The 27,975-nt window shown below is 46.1% G+C and overlaps 1 protein-coding gene across 2 annotated transcripts in view; it reads right to left on the reverse strand.

Moving 5' to 3' along the window:
- Tgfbr2 (transforming growth factor beta receptor 2) overlaps positions 1–6,342 on the reverse strand; it is an 89,559-nt gene extending 83,217 nt beyond the window's left edge. Inside the window, exon 1 of one of the 2 annotated variants that reach the window (XM_050126560.1) lies at positions 5,812–6,342. In XM_050126560.1, coding sequence (XP_049982517.1) covers positions 5,812–5,905 — 94 coding nt within the window. In that variant the 5' untranslated portion in view covers positions 5,906–6,342. The remainder of the gene's footprint in view (positions 1–5,811) is intronic. The other variant, XM_050126561.1, reaches the window with a different exon arrangement.
- Positions 6,343–27,975: the final 21,633 nt, after the last annotated feature.

Genomic DNA, 27,975 nt, shown 5'->3' on the forward strand with positions numbered 1-27,975 from the left:
CCCTTAGCACACCCCACATGGAAACAGAGCAATCTATTGCCCTCTGCCCCTGTCGGAGGCCGCAAACACCTGTGGGAGGGAGGAAGAAGGACACAGCAGCCTGTGCACACTGTGTTGCTACTGCTCATCTCCTGGGCTGGTTCCCAAAACCACAACTTCAACTATCCAATGATCCATAAGAGCTGGAGCAGGGAACCTAGCCGGGTGTTAGCAGTAAACCTGTAAGTAGCACTTGGCTGAGTATGCAGAGCCGGGGCCAGGAAGTAAAGTTCTGTGCAGCCTATTTTGCAATGCCTTGGTGGTTTGTATCTGACCTAAATAATCCCCAGGATGCTCTATGGTAGACAGCTGGTGTTGGAGGAAATACTTCCCTTAGACACAGTGCTCAGACTCCAAAACACGAAGCCGGGGTGCACAAGGAAATGTAAATTCAATTCAAGATGGGCTCATGCTTGCGATAGCAGTATGTGGGCGGCTAAGACAGGGGGATTGCTACGAGTGTGAGGCCAGCCTAGGCTACAGCAAACTCCAGGCCAACCTAGGCCACAGAGTTTAACCTTGTCTTAAAAACAAATAACACCCCAAACGACAAAACCTACATTTAGAGTCAGCATTCTATTTTGCAATTCTGTCTCCATTCTACAATCTCTGAGAAAGTAAAAAAGAGAAAATCTTGCATTCATGGGATAATTTTATAGGTGAAAACTTTTCTAAAGTGTCATAGTTTAGCCTCTGTACCAGCTTAAGAATATGTCAAAAGTCAAAACATCTTTTTCTATCTTTGGTCAGAACATAGGAACTGATTACAAAGCATAGAAATAGCCAAGCTGAGCCCAGTGGCCCAGGCCTGGGGGCCTAGTTCTTAAGGGCTGAGGCAAAAGCAACCATCTGAAGGGCTGCTTTGCCCCAGGGGACTTAAGGCTGACTAGGGCGACTCCGTGAGACCCCGCTACAAAATACCAAGTCAGGAGAGGGATGGCGGATACACAAAGTTCTGGGTTCAAGCGCAGGTGCTGCAAAGTAAACCAAAGCCTCATTGATCAGATAATCTAACCATTCAAGACCAAACTCAACGCCCACGACTGCCTGGGTGATAAAGGCTGTGTCCTAGTCACACTTTCCCCAGCAGGGAGAAGGGATGCTCAGCTCAGCCCTTCCCGAAAGCAGCCGATGTGTCAGCCTGGGGCAGCCCTGGGGACTGGTCGCTGAGTGACAGACCTTGCTTGCCTTTGAGGATTGGATGCAAGGCACAATAGGGGTGGCCCTCCTGGCACATCCAAGCAGGTTCCCTTAGGAGGCCCAAGTTGGTCTTCAAAGATAAGAAAAAGCGGGAGGATAGGAGTTCCAGAGAGAGGCAGTAGAGAGTGAACAGAGGAACAGCCGCCTAAATGGAGGCCTGGAAAGCTCTAGGCCCTGGAAGGTGCAAAGTCAGATTGAGCAGGGTCCATGAGGCCTCTTCCAGGTGCGACTCAAGAATTAATAGTGAGCAGAGTCGTTTGTGGGGCGTGAACATGGGGCCAACACTGGACCCTACCTCAAGTCTGTCATCCCAGTTCCCCACAGTGAGTGCCAAGCACTCCCAGGCTATGTGGTCAGTACGGGGGAGGCAGGACTGGAACCCAGGACAACCTGATCTGCAGTGTGCAGCCCTCACTGTACCTCCAGCCCATCCGACAGAAAGTCAGGCAGGACACACTTGGTGCAGCTTGTGTAGCAGGAAAGAGTGAAGATTGTGGGTCTTCTAGGCCTGGCCTATAATCAGACAGAGGCGGTGAAGTAAGAACACAGCGACTAGAAACACACACAGAGGACCGAGAAGGTAATATCTAATGTGCACACCCTCCCGGGGCAGTCACGAAAACATGAGGGATTTAGGTTGCAGGGACTGGAAAGTCAAACAGGACGGGACCATGTTCCAAGCCTGTGTCTGTCTGTGACATGATGTGCGGTGAGCTCAAAGAAACGAAGTAAGAATGGGTCTGTGCCACTCACCTGGGGGAATGTCCCCTGGGTCTTAATGTCCCTCTAGAGTAGTGATTCTCCACCTTCTTAATGCTGCAACCCTTTAATGCAGTTTCTCGTACTGTGCTGACCCTCGGCCATAAAATTATTTCCTTGCTGCTTCATATCTCTAATTTCACTACTGTTATGAGTCATAACGTGTGTTTTCCGATGGTCTTGGGCAGCAACCCCTGTGAAAGGGTCGGTCATAACCCACAGGTTGAGAACTGATGCCCGAGAAGGAGATGTTCAATAAATACTGTGGAGAAGGAAGACTCGGAAGGCACATTGGAAGATAGTAGTATAAGGTGCATTAATGTTAAGGAAATAGAGCCATCCCCAGCGGCTGGAGCGCGTGTTCAGCTGTTAAGGGCTGTTGCAGAGGACCCAAATCCTGTGCCCAAGCATCTACACGGAAAGACTCACAACCATCCGCATCTCCAGCTAGCTCCAGGGGATCCAACACTTTCTGGCCTCCATGGGCACCTACACTCAGTACACTCTCATGTCTATACCCACGGCTACCTCAGACACAACACACACACACACACACACACACATAATGAAATAAATTAAACCAAATTTTAAAATAAAAATTCATAAATGTAAAGAAAGCTGTAAAAGGAGGCAGGATGATGGCAGAAGAAGGATGAAGCAGACGTGGATGTCACGGAGAAGCTCCAGTGGGTGGGCCTTTAATAAGGAGCCCTCGATGTGGGGCTCTAAGTCAAAACAGAGGCACCAAATTAAAGCCACTTGTTAAAAATAAGATGTCATTAAAGGAAGTGCCCTGTGGGTGAAAAGGCATCTTACGGGAGGGTTGGGGAGAAGTAGGCCCAGAGATTAAACTCCAGGGCTAGAAGATTTCTAGTTCCTGACCTGGACAAGGTGACTTAGTCCTTAAAGAGTCTGTAGGGACCAGTGACCCCCGGGACACTAGGACCAAGGTTTAGTTCTCTGTGAGAACCCTTCTGTAGGCACTTCAAAAAATAAAAACCATAGTTTTCGAGGGCTGACGTTTCCAGGGTATCTTTTTCTCTAAAAGTCATTTCTGATTTTCGAGTATTTACAAGTGTGGCTGTAATACATCAAAAACAAACATTTTAATTTTTTGAGGCCTGCAGGAGGGCTCAGCAGGTAAAGGTGCTTGCAGCCAAGCTCCGAAATCTGAGTTCTTCTGTCTCATATAATAGAGGGAGAGAACTCACTCCCGAAGTTGTTCTCTGACTTCTTCAACACAAGAGCAGTCACACACAAGCACACACATGCACACATATGCACATAATGCACACACACGCACATGTACACACACACATACATAACAACATACACACACTAAATAATTTTTTAAATTAAAATTTGTCTAAGTATATTTCATGGCTCAGCTCAAAAAAGCACTTGTCCTGCAAGTGTGGGACCTTAATTCAGATACCTGCCAGGCACTTACATAAATAGCCAGGAGGATGGTCACCTGCAGGCAGAGAAAGGAGTTCCCCAAGGCAAGCTGGTTAGCAGGACGAACCAGCTTGGGGCACTCTGGGTTCGGCTAAAGGCCCTGCACCATCAAAGAAACCTGCCTCCATAAATGGCGTGGAGACATTGAAGAAGACACCTGATGCCAACCTCTGGCCTCCACGCCCATGAGCACCCAAGTGTGTGCCCAGTCTATTCCAACACTCATGGATAGCACCCCCAGACACCCACGAGAAAAAAAGGTTATATATGTAAGTGTGTGTGTGTATACTTGCTCATCCAGCAGGCTGTAAATATAAGATGGGTTTTACTCATTTTTTTAAGGACTTCTAGGACTTTGTAAGTCTATCTCTGGTGTCTTCACATCTTATCTTGCATTAAGTTACCTTGAAAACAGTTCTCACAATTTACTACTTATGTCAGAGGAATCCTGACACCCTTTCCATCTATGGAAAACGAAAAGGCAAGTGGAACTCCACACACTTTCCTGGGGGCTGTCTTCCATCTTTAAACCGTCTTTGAAAACGCCGACCACATGAGTACAACTCCAAACAAATTGTCCAAACATTCTGGAATCGCAACTCCATAGAAATGTGAAAAGTCTCCATTTCATAAAACTATTTAAAGCCCAAATTAAAAAGACCCACCAGGCCCGTCAGCTAATTGTTTAAAACTGTGTGTATAAATGACTCATGCGCTGCAGAGCCTGGAATTTGAAAATCACAAATCTTAATCTTGTAAACAAGACTTAAATGGGGGCCTCCTGAGTTTTGTTCCTTCCCTGTCTAAAGCAAATGTTTTATGTACACAGCATAAGAGGGGTGACATGTCCGATGGTCATCGGCTAAATCCAGCAGGCTTTCTTTAATATTTTAAAAAACTGTGTTTATGTGTGTGTTGGGGGGAGGATCTATGTGCATGCATGAGTGGGGGGGCAGAGGAGGATGCCAGGTGTTCTTCATCACTCTCCACAGGATTCCCTTGAGCCAGGGTCTCTCACCCAGTCTAGACCCAGGTTGGCATCCATCCATTTCCAAAGGGCCTCCAGTCCTCTCCCACTACCACGGAGTTGGCAAGGAGCCACACCCAACTTTGTATTTGGATGCAGGGGATTTGAACCCAGATCCTCAAGCTTGCACAGCAATGTTCTTAGCCATGGAACCAAGTCGAGGCTCGGGTAACAACAGTGAGAATTTAACTTTCTGGAGCTGCCGCTTAATAGAGACCGGAAAAACCAAAGCAGCGTTTAAGAAACTACAGAACTAAAACCCTGTTAGGATTTTTGCTGCCTTGCTTTGTGAGGCTCGTTCCTTCTGGAATGCTCCACTGCCGCTTTCAACACGATTTTTAACACTTAAAATCGCCTCACCTACTCCGACATTTGCAAAGAACTCCTCACCCAAACACAAGTTCACCCAAAGCGACCCTGACCATCTCATAGTCACTGAAAACACCAGAGCAGGGAGTGGAAAGCCAAAGATGAAAAGAGTGCCAAACTTAAACAAACTGAACCACGGAGATGTACAAAGGAGGAAAACTGAGGCCCAAAGTCACATGACTTACCCAAATAGTGGCCCTGACCACAAATAGCTGCCACAATTCTAACTTTTGAGCTAAAATATCTGAGACTTGCACTTCCCAGGCAAGTCCTTAGGAAGGAGTCCTGGTTCTCGGTTTTCTACCTTAAATGCAGCCCCTGCCACTGGACCTGGTGGGCATCCTAGGTTAGGTGTTTCCATTGAGCGACAACTACTGAGATATTTGACTACAGGCACCGCCTGGAACCCAGCACTTAGTAGGCACGCAGTAAATTATTCTCAGTGATTAAGTCCCCATCCCTGCAGGCCAGCGGGATGGATGACAGCCCTTAGAGAACAGTTCTTTTCTTGAACTTGTTTCCAGTGAGTCGGGGCCCAGAATCCTTTCAGAGGTGGTAGAATTGAGGACTGAGAGTCTGGTTCAATCAGGGTGTCTAGGGCAGTACTCGGCCCAGGTGTACAACAGCTGGGCTGCCAATCCCCTGCCTTGACTCCTCCAAGCCCAACTTCTCAAACTTCCCTTTCCGGGGGTGCAGGCCCTTCGCGGCCGCCCTAGCCTTTCGTGCGCGCACAAAGGGGTCAGAAGCGTCCCCAAGTCTCCCGCAACTGAACTGTCCTCCTTTGCGAGAAATCTTCCCCGGATCCCCGCGGGCCTGGGACGACTCGGGCCGCTACAAACTTCCCGTTTCCGCCCTCTCGCCGGGACCCGCGGCCGACTGTCAATCGCTGCCCTGGGGGTTGGAGGAGCAGCGGGGAGCTCTAGTGGATCCCCAGCGTCGCTCTGCGGCCACTCACTCACCCGACTTGGGAACTTGCGGTGGGATGGTGCTGGCGATGCGCGTCCACAGGACGATGTGCAACGGCCACAGGCCCCGGAGCAGCCCCCGACCCATGGTGGCCCCCGCCGCTCGTCATAGACCGGCCCGTGAGGCGCCGCGAACCGAGCCTCGGGGACCCCGGGCTGCGCCTTGACTCCTCGTCCTCTCAGTATGCCTGGGCCGTCCTGGGCGCGCCTGGCAGAGGTGCGGGCCAGATGTGGCCGGCGATGGGGGGAGCTTGGAGGCCGGGAGGAGGCCCCCGGCGGCCGAGGAGAGCTGCGCAGAAGGCTGGGGCTCCGTCCCCCAAGCGAGCGTGTGCGCGCGCGGGGGGTGTCTTCGGTCGGTGCGCGCGAGTGACTCACTCATCAACTCTACCCGGGCGCCGGGAGGGAAACAGGAAACTCCTCGCCAACAGCTGGGCAGGACCTCTCGCTGCCGGAGAGCCTTCCAGTTCCAGCCCTCTCCAGCTTCCAACCCTTGCCTTCCTCCTGCCTCTAATCAAGGCCCCTGCGAGGACTCTGCAAACTTTCAACTGTCCCCTCGCAGCCCTCCCACGCCCCCCCCCCCCCCGCCGCCAGGTTCCGGCTCCAAGTTCAAACTCAGAAGTGACTAAGCGCACGTTTTGCAAAGCAAGCTAGAAGTGCCTAACACCACTTTCCTTGATACCTCACCAAGCACCCCACACACATATTCTAAGCATTGCTCCCAGGGCCTTCATAATTCCGTTGAGAACAAGGAGGGGGTTCGGAAATGCAGCTCCAGGGTCCCGAACGCATTGTTTTTCCTAATAAAATAACGGTAAGCACTGCTTCACCAGAGCTTGCTTTCAGTTTTATGTAAAGCGAGCGTGATCACGTTGTAAAGGGCTGTTTTCTTAAGTGAGGCAAAAATCCAGGGGTTTGTCTCAGACTTTAATGTGTGTTTTGATCACTTTGGGCTGTGAATTCAGCTAAAATGCAGGTTCTGGTTCAGTAGGTCTGGGCCAGGGCGTGTCTGCATTTTTAATGAGCACCTGGGTAGAGCCTCCCATTGGAGGACCATTTCCTGGGCGTGGTCTGCCCAGTAAAGCCAAATATTCAGCCATGTGACCGTGGTGGGGATGTTTTAGGAATATTGCCTGTAAGGAATAAAAGTGTTTTTGGTGGTGGGGTCTGCTTCCTGCTTTCCAGGGTTCGCTCTAAGATAATTCGAGAGGGAGGAAAATACCTGACTGAAGGTAGAAAGGCTCTCAGTGGGCAGACAGTACACCCCTCAAATTTCCCTTCTTCGTGGAGTGACCAGGTTTTCCAAAGACAATCCCAGCTTTTCTCGGGCTCAGCGTGTGCATTGTGTGTACATCTGTGGGCCGTGGAGGCCAGAGATCCATATCCGGTGTCTGTTTCAATCACGTCACCTGGTTTATTTTTTAAAGGTTTATTTTTCGTGTGTGCATTTTGCCTTCATGTCTGTATGTGCACCACATCTGTGCCTGTTGTAGAAGAGGTTCTACGAGGACATCAGATCTTAAGGAACTAGAGTCACCGAAGGCTGTGAGCCACTATGTCCTGGAGGTGACCATGTAAGAGCTGAGACCTGAATTCAGGTCTCCATAAGAACCAAAGCTCTTAATCGTGGAGCTCTCCAGCCCCTTGCCTTATATGAATCTCCTGTGATGCCGGAGATGGAAGATTGGCTAGACTGGCTGACCAGCAAGCCCAGACATCCGGCACTGGGGGTTCAGATGGATCTGTCCCAGCCTTTGGATTTTAATTTGTGTGTATATGTGTATGAATGCACGGTGTATGTGTGTAGTGTATGTGTACGCGTGAGTGTGGGTGCATGCAAACAGGCACACACATGGAGGCCAGAGGGTATCAGGTGTCCTGCCCTGTCACCTGCCACCTTCTTTCTTTGAGACAATGTCTCTAGGTGAGCCTAAAGCTAGGTTGGTGTCCAGCAATCCCCATTGATCCTCCTGTCTCCACTCGACAAAACTAGGGTTATAGACACATGTATGGCAATGTCAGGCTTTTTATGTGGGTGCTGGGACTTGAACTCAGGTCCTTATGATGTATGTCCTGGAGTCGGAAGATTGCCTGGACTAGCTAGCCAGCAAAAGTCAGACTTCTTCCTGTCTCTACATCCCCAGTACTGGGGTTTCAGCTGCATCTACACCAGCTTTTTTAAAAAATGTGTGTGTATATGTGTATGAGTGTGGTATATGTGTGTGCAGTGTATGAGCACATGTATGTTGTGGCTCCAAATGCCTGCCTCTCAGTGCTTATTTCAGTTTATGTGTGGCTTTTATTGTCTGTGTGTTTGTTTGTGATAGGGTCTCATGAAGTCCACTGACCACAACTTGCTAGGTAACTAAGGCTGCCTTTGAACTCTGGATCCTTACCTCCACCTCCAAACTGCCGAGGTTATAGGCATGCATGCACCATGCCTGATATCTTTTACAGTCCTTACTACAGCTGGATTCCACAGTGACCTCTCATTAGGTAATTCCCAATCACACTCCTCCCTCAACTGCGAATGTCTTGAGGGCAAGGCACTCTATACTTTTCTTCCCCTTCTACGGCATTTCCACACCAAGCACATAATAGGTGTGTAGTTAGGCATGTGTTGGCTAAGTGAACACACACGGTAACTAGGAATCAAATGACAAGTGACCTCAGGGACCTAGCTATTTCATAACTCGGGGAAAAGCATTATGTAACCTGACAGTTAGAGCTGGGAGCGGATGAGGTTTCAGCAGGGGCATGCAAATGCCACTTCCCTTTCCTGAGAAAGGGGAAGTGAACCCACTCTTTTCTGTCCTCTCCATCTTTCCTAAGTTTGTCCAAATTCTCCTGTACCATATTCTCCATGTGTGCTACAACAAGTAAAAGTTAAACCATCCCAAGGAGCCTGGGGAGACAGCTCAGTTGATCAAGTACTTATCTTGCAAGCAAGAAAGCCTGAGGTGGATCCCAGAAACCCCATGAATGAAGCTGGGCCTGGTGGAAATGGTTTGTAATCTCAGATCTAGGAGGAGGCAGAGGGAGATGGATCCTGGGGCTTGCCGGCTGTCTAAGCAAGCCCTCTTGGTAAGTTTCAGGCCAGTCTGTGGAAGAACTTGTAGGAAGGAAGGAAGGAAGGAAGGAAGGAAGGAAGGAAGGAAGGAAGGAAGGAAGGAAGGAAGGAAGGAAGGAAGGAAGGAAGGAAGGAAGGAAAATAGGCAAAGCAAAACCACAAACAAAATGAAACAACAACAGCAAAATAAGTGAAACTATTAAACAGACAAATTTAAATAACTAGTCCTTTCTCTAACTAGAACAGGCTAACACTCCCACTCCTTCAGGATGGGGCCTTACCTGTAACCCTCCACCACTGCTAAGGGAAACCTCACTGCAGGAGACATATCACTGCGTGCGCACGCACGCGCATGCACACACACACACAAAGACCACAGTTGTGCTAAAGGCGTGCTCTACAGGATTAGAGGGTGAGTTCCAACACTTAGGACAGTTGGGCTCCGTAGTACACACTGCTGATCTGACTTCACTCGTGTTGACCTTCACACCTGTGATCTAACCCAGTCACATGAGGCCTAGAAGAGCCCTGCATTAGGTATTGTGGAGGGCAAGCCGGTCTTCTAGAAATCACGGCAAGATCACAGTACCCTAAACTCATGCACGTAGCATGCAGATGCTCTGAAACAATTTTCAATGTGGAAAATACTTAAACTTTTTAAAGAACCTGCCCTTCTCTTCGGGATGCTTGCAAAAGGGAAGTCTTGACTAAGAGATTTTCCCTGAGTTAGGGACGGTGGTTGATGTCAGTAGTCCCAGAACTGGAGACGCTAAGATGTTAGGACTGTGGTGTATGCGAGGCCAACCTGATCTACATGATGGGTTCCAGGCCAGCCTGGTTACAGAGAGCCTGTCTCAAAACACCAGAAAGGAAAGGGGGGCACTGTTTCATTTTCATACACCATTTTTAACTTGGGTTATCATAATTTTCTGTGTATTTATAAAGACACTTGAGAGATTGAGGGAACCAGAATAATACGTGTAGATGGTGAGAGCAGAGGGGCCGGACACTAAGCCCGAAGACCTGAGTTCAATCCCGTGGTGGTGGGAGATGACAGACTCTGCAAGCTGTCCTTTGATTTCTGTATGTGCACCATGAGACATGAAAGAAAGAGAAAGAATGGAAGTCTAAGTTAGAGTTTCAAAAAAGAAGAGTCATTTTTGGCTTTTTTTTTATTTTTTAACTAATTAGTTAAGTTATCTATTTATTTATTTGAGGAGAGAGAGAGAGAAAGAGAGAGAGAGAGAGAGAGAGAGAGAGAGAGAGAGAGAGAGAGAGAGAGAGAGAACAGGAGACAGCTTAATAGAATCCATTCTTCCCCAACCCTTGTTGCCCCAGAGATTGAACTCAAGACCTCAGCCTTGGCACCAAGCTCCTGGACTCTCTGCGCCTCCTCTCTTGTATTCACCTATTCCACTGTTTGCTCCGTCCTGACAAAGACTCTATTAAGGCTGCATTTCCTTTTTAGAAATCTCAAAGATATTCTTTTTTTTTTTTTTTTTTTTTTTTTTCTTAGATTTCCACTCTGTGTCCCACAGTGTGTGTATCCGGTTTTTGCAGGAAGGGGAAAAGGCTTTATTTTCTCAAGCCATCCTCTTGTTTGCCCTTCTTTGCAGCTGCTAATTGGCTGTGTTTATGCACGTTTACATAAAGCATTAGCATATTCTTTTTGGAAAAACGGAACAGTCTACAGATACAGTGTATGTTAATTGTAGGAAAATAGGAAATGCAGATAAGTCTTTCAGAAAAACGAAAGAGGAGCCTAACCCTAGCCTCACAGATAATCACGGCTAATATTTCCAATCAAGCCATTGCAGTTCTAACCTACCTTCCCCTTACAGATGGAGAATTTGAGGATTAGCGGGATTAAGTACTAGGCAAAGGTCTCATAAGCAATAGGATATAAAGCCCAGGTCTATACTGGCTCTGGAGTCTGTGTGCTGTAAACATTTAGTCAGAAAGCTCAGGAAAGGCCACCCCAAAGTAGGCCCCTTTGGTTTGCTCCTCACCGAGTGGAAGAAAGTCCAAAGCGCAAATGCAGACTAGGCTTTCCTGGATTCCCTTATCTACCTTTAGACAGAGCCTTGAGAGCACCTGCCCTAGTAGTTCATCTACCAGAAAGATTAAGTGAATCTCAAGAGAAGAGACTAGAGTTTGACTCCAAGCCCTGCCATGCTGTCCAAACTATTGTGTGTCCTAAGACTTCATTCATCTTTTCCCAGTGCTGCGGACTCTCCTCCAGGTACCACTCCCTCCTCCTCCTCGGGGTACCAGGCTTCTGTCACATCCCACCTGGGTTCTGAGCACTCAGGTCTCTTGGCTTTGTTGTCTGGGTGCCCCTAGTCAGCTCAAGCAGCATTCCTGTCACTAGCCGGCTCTTTATTTATCTCAGAGGATAGAAGGAATGGTTTTCCTCTCTGACGCTGAACTAGTAACTATAGACTATTAAGACAACTGTAGAAGGATCAAAGCTGTCCTCCCTTACTGTGGCTTCCGGTCTGTTATTGGTCATGGTGGTTTGAATGGGAACTGCCCTCCATGGTCTCTGACATTCGAACACTAACTCCCCAGCCGATGGTTGAAGGAAGTTTAGGAAATGCATCACCGGGATTAGGCTTTGAGACTAGAAGCCTCAAGCCATTTCCACTTTCCTTTCTTCTTCTTCATGTTCATGGCCGAGATGAGAGCCCTCAGCTTCCTGCCTCTGTGACAGTGCCCTTAACTACAGCCATGTTTCCCAGCCAGGGTAAACTCTTAACCCTCTGGAGCTGTAAGCCCGCACACACTTCTTCAGTAAGTTGCTTTGGTCACGGTGTCTTATCTCAGCAACAGGGCAGACCCCCAATGATCAGCCCATGGCATTACCTCCACTGGAAAGTTGCTTCCTTTAGCTCAGATCTCATCCTCAGCAGACCTAACCTGTGAACCCCTCGGAGTCAACTCACCCAGAATTTCTGTTGTTTGAAGAATTCTCTCAGTCTCACTCTCTGACTTCATGTGGCTGCTTTTGCCCCACGTGGTTAAGCTTCACTGTCAATTTGACAGGAGCTGGAGTGACCTAGGAGACTTTCCTCTAGGTAGGTCCGTGAGGATGTTGTCGGATTGTCACTGGAGGGACCATGAAAGCGCGTGAGCTGGAGGCCTGGACTGAATGAAAGAAGATGGTGAGCTGTGCTCCTCTTTCTCTGCTTCCTGACTGCGGATGCAATATGACCAGCAGCCTCCGCCTTCCTTCTGCTCTGGCCATGTGTCGTGGCCATAACATCCCAGCATCGGGGAAGCAATGGGAAGCAAAGGCAGATAATGAGCTTGAAGCTAGTCTGAGACACACAGTGAGCCCATCTCAAAACAAAACAGAAAGTGCCATTTGCTTCTTAGCCCTTCTGTCACCAACCTTGGAACACAGCCAGAGGACAAGATAGTTAATACGCTGCTGTCTTTCCCTTCAACAATGAAACCCCAAAAGTCACATTGAACAACACTGTGTGGAAACTAACAGATGATTTTAAAGGTTTCGTTTCATTTATGTGTGATATATTTGTGTGGAGGGCTATACCATGTGAGTCAAAAGTGGTAACTCCTCTGAAGGTTGTGGATTTTGGAAGTTAAACCTGCCTTGCCAACAATGCCAGGCTACCAACGAGGGTGATACTATTTGGCCTGGGTCTTACGTAGCATCAGGAGGCTGCTATCAAAGTCCTGAAGCCACAGCTGCTGATGGGAAGCAAAGATGGCACACACTGATCTTATCTGTTTGCAGAGAATGAGTTTCATCCTGTCGAGACATCCAGCTCCTAGTCTCAACTTTAAAAATTACAGGAAAAACAACTTAATTATATGTTTCTTACTCAGAGAAATAATAGATTTTATTTTTCCTTTGAGTGTTAGGAGCATTTATCAACCAAACTACAAAATTCAGAAGCCAAATATGTAATCAAGCATCAGTTATCAACTTAACAGCAAACTAATTTAACTTTTCATTTCCTGAAATACAAAGCCACTTAATCATACAAGTTCATTGATTTAATGTCTTTATTAAGACAGATAAATAATAAGAGTAACGGTATTAATTACTCTTCTCTTTGCTTTGACCAAAGACCAGATGAGCAACATAAGGGAGCAAGGTTTTCTCTTGCCTAACGGTGAGGATACAGATACGGCAGGCAGGCTGACGGCAGAGCGGGCCTGACAGCGACTGGCCACATTGCACCTGCGGTCAGAAAGTAGACCCTGGTGAGTGCTGCTGCTCGGTTAACCATCTCTGCTTTCACAGAGTCCAAGACCCCAGCACAGAGAATGCTGCCACCTACATCTCAGTTAACTAGTCCAGGTACTCCCCACAGACACACCCCAAGATCTGTCTTCATGGCGATTCCGAGTCTTTTGATTGACAGGTGATATAAGTTATCATAGTAATCATTTAAAGTACCATATTTAATGTGTGCTTCAAATAAACAGTGCTACACGTTAGACATTAGGACAAATCAAATAGAAGAATGTGGACTAGATTCAGTCACAACGAATCTTTGAGATTGGGGAGAATGCTATCTCCTGGTGAAAGACCACTGTTTCAAGAACAGCCTTAGCCTTTGGACAGCTCTTACCAGAAGACTGCATCCCCAGACAGTTTCTGGCTTGTCTCGACCAAAAAGTGCTTGGGAACGGTGTAATGGAGGTCTGAAATAAATCCTCATTGGTGAAATGATTGGTACTCAAGGTATGGGATTGGCTGAAGGCACAGTCAGGTAATAGCCTTGCTGTGGCATGAACAGGGCATAAAAACCAATGTCTTTGAGTGGAGCCTGAAACAGCCCCATGTCTGGTCAGTTTTGGAATCTAACATTCATCTCAATTTAACTGCTTTACGCTGCTAGAGAGATGGCTATTCAGAGCACGCACAATGGTGGCCAAGAGCGGGCCTTCATTTTGTTTATAGCAGGCTTTCCCTGCCGGCGTGTCAATAAACATTGGTACCTGTGACCAAGTTCCACCTGAGACTTTCCACTCAGCATGTTGCCTGGCAGCAGGATTTGGGGAGACTTGGAGTCCTCCATTTTTAGTATCTCCCACCCACCACGCCCAATCATATACCCGGATGTATGATATGACCAGCTGGCCTTGCTTGGTGCAGAAGTGTTCTCTGTATGTTAAGAGCAACCGCAAAGCCTATTTGGTGATGAAACACTCGGGTGCTGGTGTGTCCGTGGTGAAGAATGCACAGCTTCTTCCCGTGCATTCCTGTTTCTTGCATAAGGGCTTGTGCAGATCTCAAGAGGACACTAATGATTAACCTGCCGACTCACTGGCAAGCTTGTGTCACTTGGGCCTTCAGGTATTTCAAAGGCTGCCTCTTTCCTGAAGTGGACAATGAGCCCACTCCTTAGTGCTTAAAATTGCTGCCATAACTACTTATCTCTGAGATATAATAAAAATCAAAGCGACCTCTTTCGGTTAGTTTTTCTGCACCTAACAGGCTATCAGATCCTACCAGCTCCTTGGGAATCCAGAGGAAGTTTCCTAGGGAAGCCGCCTTGACATCTCTCCTTATCGTTTTGCCTTCACTCATCAAACAATGTCCTGAAAGGCAATTACACCATTACGCTACTCGCATTTAATATGTAACGTATTATGTGACTGTGTCATGAATGCCTTTACTATACCATTCTGTTTTTTATCTCTGCCACCTGCCCCTAGTGAAATCTGTTCTTTTCTTTCATGTTCACATTCACGCACTTCAAGATATTTTCCTTGGTGCTGGGGTTGGCTAAGTGGGTAAGGGAGCCAGAGCCTGCATCCTCAGCATCATCTAAGAGGATGGATCGTGGGTGCAGGGCTTCCCGAGGAGTGCGTGAGGCATGGGGACAAGAGGCTCTCTCAGACTCACAGGTTAACAGCTAGATCCAGAGAGAGCCCCTGTCTCAAGGGAATCACGTGGAGACAGTAAGCAGGACACCTGATGCCATCCTGGCCTCTGCACACGCGTGGGCTCATGCACCATCCCTTCTTACCCCTCTTACATAAATACTCTGTCTCTCTGCCTCTGTCTCTCTCTCTCCCCATAACACACCAGGTATTTATCTCCAATTATGGGATCACTTTCTGAGATGTGATCCCACTCAACACCATCTTTATAAGATTCTCCCATGGGGAGGCCTGTGCAGAAGGAAATGGTTTGGATCACCCATCTCTACTTCAGATCTAGGATTTGAATGTGGCTGTGTCGGAGAGTAACTGTGGATAGACAGACAGCTTCATTGCTGTGATGGACACACAAACATCACCTTAGAGGATGTAGAAGACATTTGTTCTAGAACAGCGCCAGGAAAACAACCAGGAAGAGCCACGCAAAAAGGAGACAGTTTCAGCTCAAAGTGCCTCCTGGGTGGGTCTCATGTTCGAGCCTTTACAGAACTATGTCCTTCCACAGCATATCACACGTTTGTCCCGGATATCTTTGCAGATTCTGTTTAAGGGCTTCCTTTCTGGAGATCCACACAACCCTCAGGAAGGAAAGCATTGTCCCTGCACATCAAGAGAATGAGCATTCATTTATCTGTGACCAGCATGCAATTTTACTAGCTTGCCATCTAGAGTTCAAGGCATTGGCATGTGGTACAGTTCCAGCCAAACAGGAAGTTTGCTGGGGCTGGGAAGTGGGTAGGAGACAGGACAAAGGCAGTTCGTGACAATCTCATTGCTCTTAGTGAGAGATATAGGGTTTTCTGATGTTGGTTGTTTTATTACTCTTTACTCATTTGGGGGACCTGCCACCCAGTTCCCCCCCAAAAAAATCACGCACAGAGACTTATTCTTTTTTATAAATATCTGGCCTTAGCTTGGCCTGTTGCTTTACAGCCCCTCTTAACTTAAATTATCCTGTCTATCTCTTGCCTCTGGGCTTTTACGTTTCTCTGTTTCTGTGTACCTTATCTTTCCTTCTTATTCTATGTCTGGCTGTGTTGCTGGGTGGCTGTTCCCTAAAATTCCCTTTCTTCCTTTCTTGCTCCTTCATCCTGCTTATTTTTTTCTCCTTCTATTTATTCCTTCTACCTACAAGCCCCACCTATTCTTTCTCCTGCCAAGCTATTGGCCATTCAGCTCTTTATCAGATCAATCAGGTGTTTCAAACAGGCAAAGTAACACAGCTTCACAGAGTTAAACAAATGCAACATAAAAGAATGCAACACATCTTTGTATTGTTAAACAAATGTTATACAGCATAAACACATCTTAAAATAACTTTGTATAACAGCTTCTTTTTGTGAGTTATGAGCATGTCTGTGTATAGAGATTGTAATGCTATAACCAGCTAGCAAACATGAAGAAATAGTACTGAAAAAAGGCACCAGCAGCAGAAGAGCTGTATTGGTTCTTAATGATGTCACTCTTACTTTAATGTATGCACTCTGATTTTCTCAAACATGAGGTAAATAACTATATTATAGTCGGAATAATTTCAGTCTGGCATTGTTTTATGTGTAGCTGAGTTGCCCATGCTGATGAAATGCCTTTATATACATTCACTGCCAAGGAACTGGGCCTCAGGTCTCACGACTGGTGCATAGTAGAACTGGGATGCGAATCCCAGTGCTTCGAAGCCCACATTTCTGTTTTTCTTGATACTGATTTATCATACTGTATTACTTTTTTTGGTCACTTACTGAATTCCAGTCCTATTATAATTATCTTGTGAGTAAATTCATTCACCCAGCCTGTGCGTTCTTCCCTTCTACAGTCTATGTTATGTTCAAGGTTTCATATAATTGTCCCTGATACCAGGGCAAGTACGCTATATAACTCAGACAGATTGCTCCCTCTTCTTTGGCAGCGACATTCTGGAGTTCCTCAATCATTGCTTTACCCTTCCTCTATGGCTACGGGATATAATGTTTAGACAGAAGCAATCACACCTCAGGCACTAGACATAGCAGTTGGCTAATGTTAACCAAGACAACCCCACCCTTCTTCTGAATTTGGAGGTGCTAATAAGAACACTAATAGTCAGATTGAAACTTTGGGTTTTCATTGAATTATATATAAAAGTAATCTCCCCTATGTTGAGGTGAAAAAGCAGGAAGAGACCCTCAGAAGCCCTGCCAAGCCTCTTGAGGGATGAGGAAACAAAGGAGAGAGCAAGAGAGATCTACAGGAAACTGAGAACTGAGGATGCCAGGGACTTTTGGATCAAACCTAAAGACTGCTCAGTTTCTGTTCACTTCAGTCGTATATAAATCAACCCATTCTTATGACATTAATCCAGCTGGCCTCTCCATCTCACACAGTGACTAGAATATTTACCCACACAGTAAAGTCCATTGCACATGAAGGGTCACACTGCACTTCCACCATGCTAAATTTAACATCAGTTTCCATTAACAGCATACAGAAATGTTGTGTACATATGATTAGTTCTATCTTAATTACCAATCAAACTATCATCAGATGCAAATACAAATCTCTCAGATTTCAGGCAAATAAGACAATAGCTCTTATAAAAAAAAAAAAACGCTAGGACTTTGGCATCGTGACACTCCAACCTAGTGAGTCATACAACTCTTAAGATTCAGTCATAATAAACATAGCCTATTTCTGCTTCCCATGTGCTGGGATTAAAACTGCAAGCCACCACACCTGGCCGGAAGGCTGAATTCCCAGGATCCTGATACCATATTTGCCAAATGAATGGGTGAGTTAATGAAGGAATGAATTCCAGGGATGCTTTATGTCGAGAAAAGATCTCAAGAATCGAGAAAGCCTAAAACTCAGTCTAAGAAGAGGGTGCTGGTTTGGACAATGTGAGATATTCTCTGGAGGTGAAGAAGCGGAGATGTAACTACTGTATTCTGGCTGAAATTGGAACCCAGATTCCACATGGTGTTCAAAGGCGGAGGCTAGAGAGACAAAAGTGAAACGCTCTGTGATGTTGGAAGTGAGTCAACACCTGAGATTGTGCTAGAAGATCCGCCCTGCACAGTGATAACCCGGCCTCTCCAGCCCTCATGAAACCTTGACAAGACTCTTCCTCCAGCTAAACAGCCTTTTGTGATCAAAGCGTGAGCCTAGGATTGGTCTTGCTCTCATGCGGTAGGTGAGCGACCTCATCACAACTTGTGTGATTTTTCCAGTCTACTTTGGCCTGAGCAGAAAGAACGATGACTGCATGAGTCTTCAGAAACAATGGCAGGTTTGGCAGAGCGTGGTGGCACAACCCTTTAATCACAGCTTTTCCTAGTCAGAGGTAGGAGGATCTCTGTGAGTCTGAAGGCCAGAGTGGACTACGCAGTGAATTCCAGAGCAGTCAAGACTATGAAGACACACACACACACACACACACACACACACACACGGAAAAACCACAAAGCAATGGCAGAGCAAGTGAAAGGGGGAAGAATGAGAGAAAACAAGACTAGAGTGAGAGTGGGGAACAGCTCATGAAGGAAGTTTGTCTCCTCTAAGCTCCGGGTGTCAGCTGTCATTTACATCTTGAAGGTAATCCAAAGGTCATGCGTTATAAATGGTTGATGCATTGCTGTGACAAGCACATGACCAGATGCTCCCTGGGGAGGAAAAGTGAGGTCTTTGGCTTTCGTGTCCTCATCATACTTTATCACTCGGGGAAGCCACGGCAGGAACCTGGAGCCTGAAACTGAAGCAAAGACCATGAAGGAACACTGATTACTCGCTTGATCCTCCTGGCTTGCTCAGTTTGCTTTCTGATACAACCCAACACTGCCTGTCAAGAAGAGAGGTGGCCCACAGAGAGCTGGACTCTCCCACATTAGTTCAGGGAGAATTCAGGGCAATGCCCCACAGACTTGCAATCTACAGGCCAATCATATAGTGACATGTTCTCAAGTGGGGCTCCCTCTTCCCAGCTTGTGTCATTTTGACAATACAAAAAAGCCAAAACAAATAAGCAAAACAAACCAAAGCAACAACAATAAAAAACTTTTATCCTGCCCAATTCTTTTCCAGAGGAGTGCTATTGGGTGAAACCTATAAGAAGTGATGTCACTGCATATAAGCCCTTGACGGGGTTGCAGCCTCTCCCTTCTCCTTTGCAACTTGGCCAAAAGATGAGCAGTTTTGCTGGCCACATACCTCCGTCGTGATGTGTTGTGTTGCCTCGGGCCCAAACAAGGAGCTTAGCTGACCATGAACTTTCAAAACCTTGAGAAACAAACAAAACAACCAACTTTCTTTCTTTTCCTAGTAATCATCAGTATTTGCTATGGGGATGGAAGAGTGATGGATACAGTGTCTCTGAAGGATCCTCTGAGCAGGAGAACAGCGGTGGTCAGGCTGGCTGGCTCCTCCATGGATGCTGGGACAGGTGTTGAAGAGACGGTTCCTCCCTGACCTCCAGCTCACTCTCCTTTGGCCCTGTTCCCTTTGTTTGGTGAATCTCTCATCACCAATCATGGAAATCTACCCTTGCCACAGATCCAGATCTTCACTTAATGCATTCAACTACTATTTTAGTACATAATCAGCATAAAATTATCACTTTACCTTTTCTTTGTAGTAAATCCTTGAATTATTTTTGTTTGTTTTGTTTCGTGTTTTTAAATTTTTTTTATTTTATTTTGTGTGTCTGTGTAAATGTGCACCATGGACGTATGTGAAGGAGCCTGCAGAGGTCAGAGAAAGCACTGGATCGCGTGTAATTAGATTAAAGATGGTTATGAGCTACCACCATATGGGTGCTGGGAAACTGGTCCTAGGTCCTCTGCGAGAGCAGTAACCTTTCTCAACCAGTGAGGCACCTCTCCAGTCAATTGTTTGGTTTTGAGACAGGGTCTTGCTGTGTAGCCCTGATCAGTCAGGAACTCCATCCAGGTTGACCTGTCTCAGGAGTGTTGGAATTTAAGGTTTGTACCACCATATTCTGTAAGTCTTTCCTGTACATTTTCATTTATAGATTTGTTTTACATGGTTGATTTATACTGGCCATGTCCTGAGGGCTCAACAATAGCCTGTGATATATGGCTACTATATTGGTCGGCATAGGTTCCGATATTCCCACGTGGAGACATATGTCATTACCTCCTAAACCCCATGTCACATCCTCAAACTGTATCCCAACTAATTCGTGAAAAGATGAACAAACTTTTCCATGGTGATATGCGATGCTGGCAGTGGTGTGTGAACATCTGACTTGAACTTTGTCCATCCACCCATCCTGTCTCTCGGTGACCTTCCATGTCCCTCCACGGATGTGGATCTCAGTCAAGTGGCCTAATTTCCTGCCGTTCTTAGCAAACCATCCGTGGCACCTACATCAGAAGAACACTTTGTCCTTCACTCTGCCTTGTATTAGCCATCACCAGCCTGCCATATTTAGCTCAAGTCATGCAGTTTTTCTCAGGCACCTTTCCCAGTGTGAACCCAGTGATTTCTACAGAACTCCAAGGAGCCTTTGGAGTATAAACAACAATGAACTTCCCTTGGACTTCCCTTGGGCACGGAGAATCCGGGAGTGCTCAGCTTGAAGAGCAGAGCCAGGAAGGCACCACCCATGGTTCAAGATGCTTTCAGGGACATTCATAGGTGGGGTCACCAAAGAGGGTGTCCACATTATTTAAATAGAGAAAGAACTCCAGGAAGAAAGGGACTTAGGAAAACAGTACGAGAAAAAGGAGAAAGTTCACCAGAGACATGGTACCAGCTGGCATGAGCTCCTGCCTGATCCCATAGGGTGCTCTTCAACACCCCCAAAGCAGTTCCATCTTGTGATGAGAAGATGGTCTAGTTTCCCCCTGCAATAGGGCTTCATCTTCTGGGATTCATGGGGAGAGTGGGATACATAAATTTGGGTAGACTGGAGCAAGGCTGGGCTGTGTTGGGATAATACTGTACCGCGGTTGAGGAAGGGTCAGGCAGAGCATCCAGGTCGCTATGGAAGAAGTCCATCTTCCATAAGGTCACTGCTTTTGAGAGTCCTGAGGAAAGCCACATGGTGAAGCTCTTAGAGCACATGGAATGGGACACCAAGGTGTCAGGAGCGTCATTCTGGCCCAGGTGCCAGACACAATAGAACCAAAGTCTGGATAATCTTGACTTCCAGACATTCAAGCCTGCCCAGCAGTTTGCGAGTTCTCAGCTGGGCTTCTGATACAGTAGAATTCTGGCAACCTATACCAGCTATGCTACCTGAACTTCCAAGACACAAGGAAATCCATGAGTGCTGTAACACAGGCAGGCTCTGTGCAATAATGAATAAAGGGTGTACATTTCCAGTCCATCTCAACAAAATATTACATAGCCTCCATTTTTGCAGATGGAACCCGAGTCTGAGAACATGAGTAAGTTTTAGTGTCTGCATTGAACATAGCAGAGCCAGGGATGGAACTGAGGTTTACAAACCAGGGTCTTCATTACTCTGACCATGATGGTGACTGCCCCATGGACATATGTTGGAGGGCAGCCTGCTGAGGGCTCAGGCTCAAGAGGTGGGAGAACCCAGTTCTAGCTCTTGCATGTGTTTCTGGAGGGAGTCTGCTACATGGTCATCAGGGAACCCTTCATATCTATTATTCTCTTCAGATCACAATGGAATGTTCTAGGGGCCTTCTATGTACAATCGAAACCCTAAGGACTTTTTCTCTGTCACTGGAAAAAAAAATGTTTCCTAAAATTTTCAACAGCTGTTCAGAACCCAGAGATTGATTTCTGCTGCTGCTGCTGCTGGCATTCTTTCTTTCTGAGCGTGCAGGTCTCCAACAACACAAACACAGTGAGCACCTCCTGGATAGCAGGAGATGGGAACACCCTTTTAGGAAGCTGGGTTAGTGGCTCCATAAGCTGAGTGTTAAGAGGACTTCAGCTAAAACCTGTTTGAACTTGAAATCCCGATAGAAAGGTGCTTGTTTTTTCATAGAGAACTTTGCTCCACATATTCTCATCGGGAGAGGAAAAAGGAGAAGAGGTTAAGAGATAGCTCAGTCAGTCAGTAAACTGAATGATCCAAGTTTGATTCCCAGAACCTACTTAAAAATAAAAAAAAAAATGAGACAGCTGGATATGGATGTGTGTGCTTGACATCTAAGCACTGGGAGGCAGATGTGGGACTCCGGAGGCTCCCTGGCCAGCCAGCCTAGACTCTCCAGCAATCCCCGGAGAGGCTGTGTTTCAAAACAAAAAGAAGGTGGTGGGCACTGAGGAAAGACTGAAGCCAAGATTATCCTCTGGCCTACAAGCACACACATGAAAGTGTGTGCACACACACATGCATGCACACACACACGTACAGAGGCGTGAAGAGAGAGGAAAAAGAAAACAAAGAAATGGTAGATTAAGCAGTGAGATATACAATCTATCAGCACTTTGAATGAAAACAATTCACTCCCTAACTGAACTAAGTGTAAAGACTCTGGAGCCCAGAAAGCAATGCTTCTTGGGGGTCAGGTAGCTGATGCTGGTGGCATCTGGAGATGCAGCCTCTATGTTCGTTCCTATTTGCACACTATGTTTTCCCTATTTATTTTTACTTGCATGCAATTGTTGGGATGTAGATTTCTTGGCGATAAAATTGGGTCCTTCTGTTGTGGGAGTGACCAACAGGTTCTTAGAGACAGCGAGGGCTAGAGATGTACCTTGATGGCACAGCCAATGCCCTGATGTCAACTTGCCACAGGTTAAAATCTCCTGGGAAGATAGTCTCAAGGAGACATTGCCTGGATCAGGTTGACTTGTGGGCGTGACTGTGGGGACTCTCTAACTCATTCACTGAGATGGGAAGACCCACTCTGAACAGGAGTGGTACCTTTTGGGGGGCTGAGTGTGGGTGAAGGAAGCCAGCTGAGCAGAGTCATCCAGCAGACATTTTAGGCACATTCATTTCTCTCTGCTTCCGGCTTTGGGTGTGGTATGAGTGGTTGCTTCTGGCTCCTGCCATTATGACTTCTCTGCAACTATGGACTGTAATCTGTAATTGTGAGATAAGTCCTCTTACACATTGGTTTTTTTGCTAGGGATTTTTATGGCAGCAACAGACTAAAACCAGACCACCAGACTACATAGTGAAATGAAATCCTATCTCAAAAAAGCAAGCAACCATCTAACCAATGAACAAAACCCCCTAAATTACCACACAGAAATAGAAGGTAGGGAAGTGTGCAGTGTTTGGTGTGGGTGCCAGTGAGAGGATAGGTTCCTTTGTGTCATTGACTGGTTATTCCAGGATTTCCAAAGACTTTGTCCAGATTTCCTTATAGTCACACAGGTGAGATTAGTTTTTAAAGTGGTATTGACAGAATTAGCTTTATCTACTTAATGTAATAATAAGGCACGTCTTTAGTTTTTATGAAGTGTTGATTACAGAGAACAGCATCCTAATATTTAATTTTCTAGTCATTCATTTAATGAAATGTATGGAATACCCAAACATTGCAGAAATTAATTAGCTGTGGTTTATTCCACGCATTACAGGAACCTGTGTCACCGGGCGAAGCTGTCATCTAAACACTCATCCAAGACAGTTGCTTGAGGACAAAGCGCTAAGGGACCAACTTAGAATTACTCCTGATGTCCAGGAGTAGGGAACTCAAGGGAAACGTCACAAGGCAGAACATTCTCTTATGGACACTGAATGGGCACAGAATCCAGTAAGATGCAGGGCCCTTGAAAACCTGCTGTACCTGGAGCTGGGGTACAGCCCAGTGACAGAGCCCTGGCCTAACACATGTGAGATGAGGGTCCAGAGCCCTACAGATGAGAGAACGTGGAAAGAAAGCTTGCTTCCAGATCTGCAACACCATGGGATCTAATGTGGGGTTCAGGCAGTATTTTCTAATGTGGAAGACCTAGCCAATGCTAACGTCCCTTTGTGTGTGTGTGCATGTATACACGCATGTTCACGTGTGTATAGGTGAACATGCGTGAATGTGCATGTAAAGACATGAAGTCTTTTTCAGTGTCTCCATTTTATTCACTGAGGCAGGGTCTCAGGCTAGTCCAGCTGGCCAGCTTGCTCCAGGTCTTAGCTTCCAAATGTTAGAAATACGGGCATGGCTGCCACACCCACCCAGCATTTACATGGGTTCTGGGGATCTGAACTCAGGTCCTCATGCTTGCACAGCAAGTGTTTCACCCTCTGAGCCATCTCCACAGCCCCATGGAGTAGAAATATATATATATATATATATGATTAAAATTGTTATTATGAATTATAAAGCAAAGTTCTTAACAGTAGAAATGGTCAGAAGAAAAATAAAAAATAGATCTAGGTATAGTGCAATCACCTATAACTCCAGCACTTGGGAGATGGAAGCAGAAAGATTAGGGGTTCAGGGCCATCCTTGGCTATATAAGAATTATATAAGAATTTCGTATGTCTAATTAACTGAATCTTCAGTCCCATTCTCATGATTTAATTCTGATAGCTTGGAATATATTAAAGTTTGTCTTAAAACCATCACCACCACCACCACAAGCAAACAGCAGAAAACAACAACAGGATGATGTAGAAGAGTAATGCTTTGAACACAGAATTGACATCAGTCTGTCAGTAGCCCCCATTTGCAACCCTAGCTTGTTTTCAAGACTTAATTTATCTGCTGGTCAGTGATGTCATAGAGGTTTCTAGTCACATGTTCTAAAGAAGCACAGGTATTTGGCTAAAGAATGTAGTTTATTCTTTCTAATTATAGAAAGCTTCATTCATGGGAAGCAACAGAAATAACTGTGAAATATCTCAAACCTAGGGATGTTCAGCAAAGATTTAAAACATTCTGTTTTTAATAACTCAGAAAATTAACTACTCACATCTTTGTTCCTCCAAGATGAGATCCTTCCTGGGACCTTTAAATGTCTTGCATTTGAAGAAATATAAACAGACATGAGAATGCTATGGGATGTCTCCGCAGTTAAGAGCACTGCCTGCTATTCTAGAGGACCTGAGTTCAATTCCCAGCACACACAGGTTGGCTCAAAACCATCTGTAACTCCAGTTCTAGAGGAATCCAGTGCCCTCTTCTGGCCTCTGAGGGCACTGCATGCACGTGGTACACACACATACTGAAGCGAAGCATTCATACCATGAGATAAAATGAAGCAAAGCAACTATGAGTTACCAGACTGAAGTCATGTGAGTGCTGTCTCTTCTCTTCACAATCATGTGTTTTCATTGTTTATTTTGAACCTAGGAAAGCGCAGTTAGCAGGACTTACGGATTTCCTGAGTTGCCATGGGCCACCTACTTCTCACAAATGAATTCACAGAACTGAGTCCAGAAGTTTTGGTCAGGTTGCCTATCTGGGCATTTCCTTAACTTTCACAAAGAATAGGAAACGCAATGATGCAGAAAAATTACTCTAATCTGCTGTGTGTATTGCTGTGGTTTGAATGTGCCCTCCTTTGACACGTGACTATTGTATATCTAATCACGGAATGAGCTCACAGAGTTGGAAGAAGGTGTGAAGGTCAATGCTACTCCAGAACTGGTAATCGGATTTGTTTTTTAAAAAGGGGGAAGCCAGTTCAGGGCTCGGGGGCACAGCTGAGTAGGTAAAGTGCTTGCAAAGTCACAGTCCCTTGCCCGGAATGGAAGTTTGAAAAGCCAGACGTGGTGGCACCCATGTTATGCCAGAGCTGGCAATGGGGAGCAGGGAGGGCCTGCGGAGCTCTCTAGCCAGCAAGCCTAAACTGGGTGAGTTCCAGGCCAGTGGACTCCTGGCCTTCAGGCCTCCACCCTGAGTACTGGGATTGCAGGTGCACAGCGTCAGGCCTGGCTAATTTTTAGGTATCCTACTTGGTTTGATCTTTGTTAAAAAAAAAAGCAAAAAGGTGGGGGAAGGCTGACTCCCTTCCTCCCTTCCTGGGGCAGAGGTTCTGGAGTGTTCTCTGCCCTGACACCGACCTCACAGCTTGACCTTTCATAGACCATTGTTGGTTTGGCTCAAATTTGCTTAATCCACTCAGCCTTCGCCCACCAGGCTGGAAGAAAAGGGGGATTATTTTTATCAACTGTCTCCACTCCCCAGCAGGACTTTGAGGCCCACTTAGGAGTAGCTTGCTTTTTTTTCTGGTAACATATAAACAGGAATTAGAAGTGGAAATGAAACAAACGGAAATCCCCAAATTGGACAGAATCAGGGCAACAAAAATAATACAGAGTGTTTACAAGTAAGGGGCTCTATTCGCTCTCCAACTCAAAGAGCAGCTGAGGGATAAGTGGTCACTGATGTTTGCATTTTGGGGTGTTTTCTCATCTAAGGCTTCCAGTGTAATTAGCTTGATTACTTGTTAATATTTTATTGCTTTTACAGGGAACAATGCTCACCTCTGAGCCGGCTTTAGTTCCTCTACATTCCTTTGAGACACAAAATGGTGTTTGATGGCGACTCTACAAAGAGATTTTAAGTATTAATAAGGAAAGTAATTACATGAAGAAAAAACGAGAAAGTGAGGAACTAAGAGAAGGAGAGGTTGAAAGCTTGGGAGCAGGAAGAGAAGTCTCATTTTTGTTTGTCAGTGAAACTGTTCCTCTTAAACTAGCGAGATGGGCAAAGGCATTTGTTACCAAGCCTGGCAATGTGAACTACATCCTGGACCCTCAGGTGGAAATCAAGAACAATCCCAGCAAGTTGTAATCTGACTTCTTCATGCATGCCCTGGTCACATGTGGGCTCCCACATATAAATAAATGTAATAAAAAATTTTAATACAACATCCCTCTTGATTACCATGCAGGGTCCTAGGGAATTTCCTCTGCGAAGGAAACCCAGCCTCTTATTCTTTGGGCCCATGCTCACAACATCACAGAGAGGAGACTTTGTCATGAATAGCGAAGTCTCAGGAGAAATTACAAAAGAAAAAACTGAATGCAGAAAGTCCATGGTTGAGAGCTCTCTAGTTCCACTCTGCCAAGCATGACAGACACCTTTGCTGTGTTTGGTAAGAACAATTAAAGCTGGGGGAGACTACCTGAAGCAATGAATTAAACCCTTCCGGAAGGGGGTCTCGAACTGGCTCACAGGCTTTCTCCTGTGATGGGTGTGTTTGAATCCTGAATTGAAATCTATACCGTAAGGCAGCAGATGCACATGTCCTTAATTAATCTGTGGGGTTTTTTTTCTTGTTGCGATCAATGAAAAAGAGCTATAATTTTCATAAGAACTTCCTGGTTTAATTTCTAGAAACAATCTCATTAACTGAGAGGGGGAATTATTACCACAAAAGGATGTCCCCAGACACTTTGCAATCGCGAGAAACACGCTGACAGCCCCCACCCTTGGAAGTCAGTTTGTGTCACAGTGCCGCGATCTGATCAAGGCGAGCCTGCATGGCAACCGCGTGCAAAAAGCCCTGGCCTTCTTTGTTCGCCTGTTTCTATTTAATTCCTCATTGGATGGGAGCCTGCATCAGGCAGAACAATTATAAAATATTGCCTCATTGACGGAAGGAAGAAAACCTTCCTGGCAGGGAGCACGAGCTAATTTATACAGAACACTTTCAGTGCAGAGCTGGACTTTTACTTTACATACGTGGACAGGAGCCAAGAGAAACCAGGAGTACTGGTCCAGAAATGGAGTGGAACCTTCAGAGGCAGCTAGGAAGCACAAGGGCTTAGAGAGGAGGAAAGTCTCGCTCGAGAGAACCAGGGAAGTTGCATCTTTGTAGCTTCGAAATTGTCCTTTTCTTTTGTAGGCGCTGGCTGAGCAGTTAGGAATACTGATTTCTCTCAGCCGAGCTGAGTTCTGTTCCCAGCATCCACATGGCCCCTCACAACTTCCTGTAGCTCTAACTCCAAGGCATCCAATGCCTCTGGAGGCTCTTGCACTCACAAACAAATACCCATGTGCAGGCACACACCTAAAATTTAAAATAATCAAAGTAAATGATTTTCATTTTTATTGAGTTGATTTTCTTTGGTGGGGGGACACATACCCTGGGGCATGTGTGTAGAGGTTTGGGGACAACTGGGCAGAAATCATTTTTTCCCCTTCCGCCACATGGGACCCAAGAACTGAACTCTGGTCATCAGGTGTGATGTCGTGTGCCTTTAACCACGGAGCCACCGCCCTGCCCGGCATTCTTTAATCTCCATCTTTGCTCACATCCCTGATTATTGGAGGTTTTAAGAAAATGGT

This window comes from Alexandromys fortis, unplaced genomic scaffold (assembly GCF_014885135.2).
Source record: "Alexandromys fortis isolate MF-2015 unplaced genomic scaffold, M_Fortis_MF-2015_v1.1 scaffold_269, whole genome shotgun sequence".
Classification (NCBI taxonomy): Eukaryota; Metazoa; Chordata; class Mammalia; order Rodentia; family Cricetidae; genus Alexandromys; species Alexandromys fortis.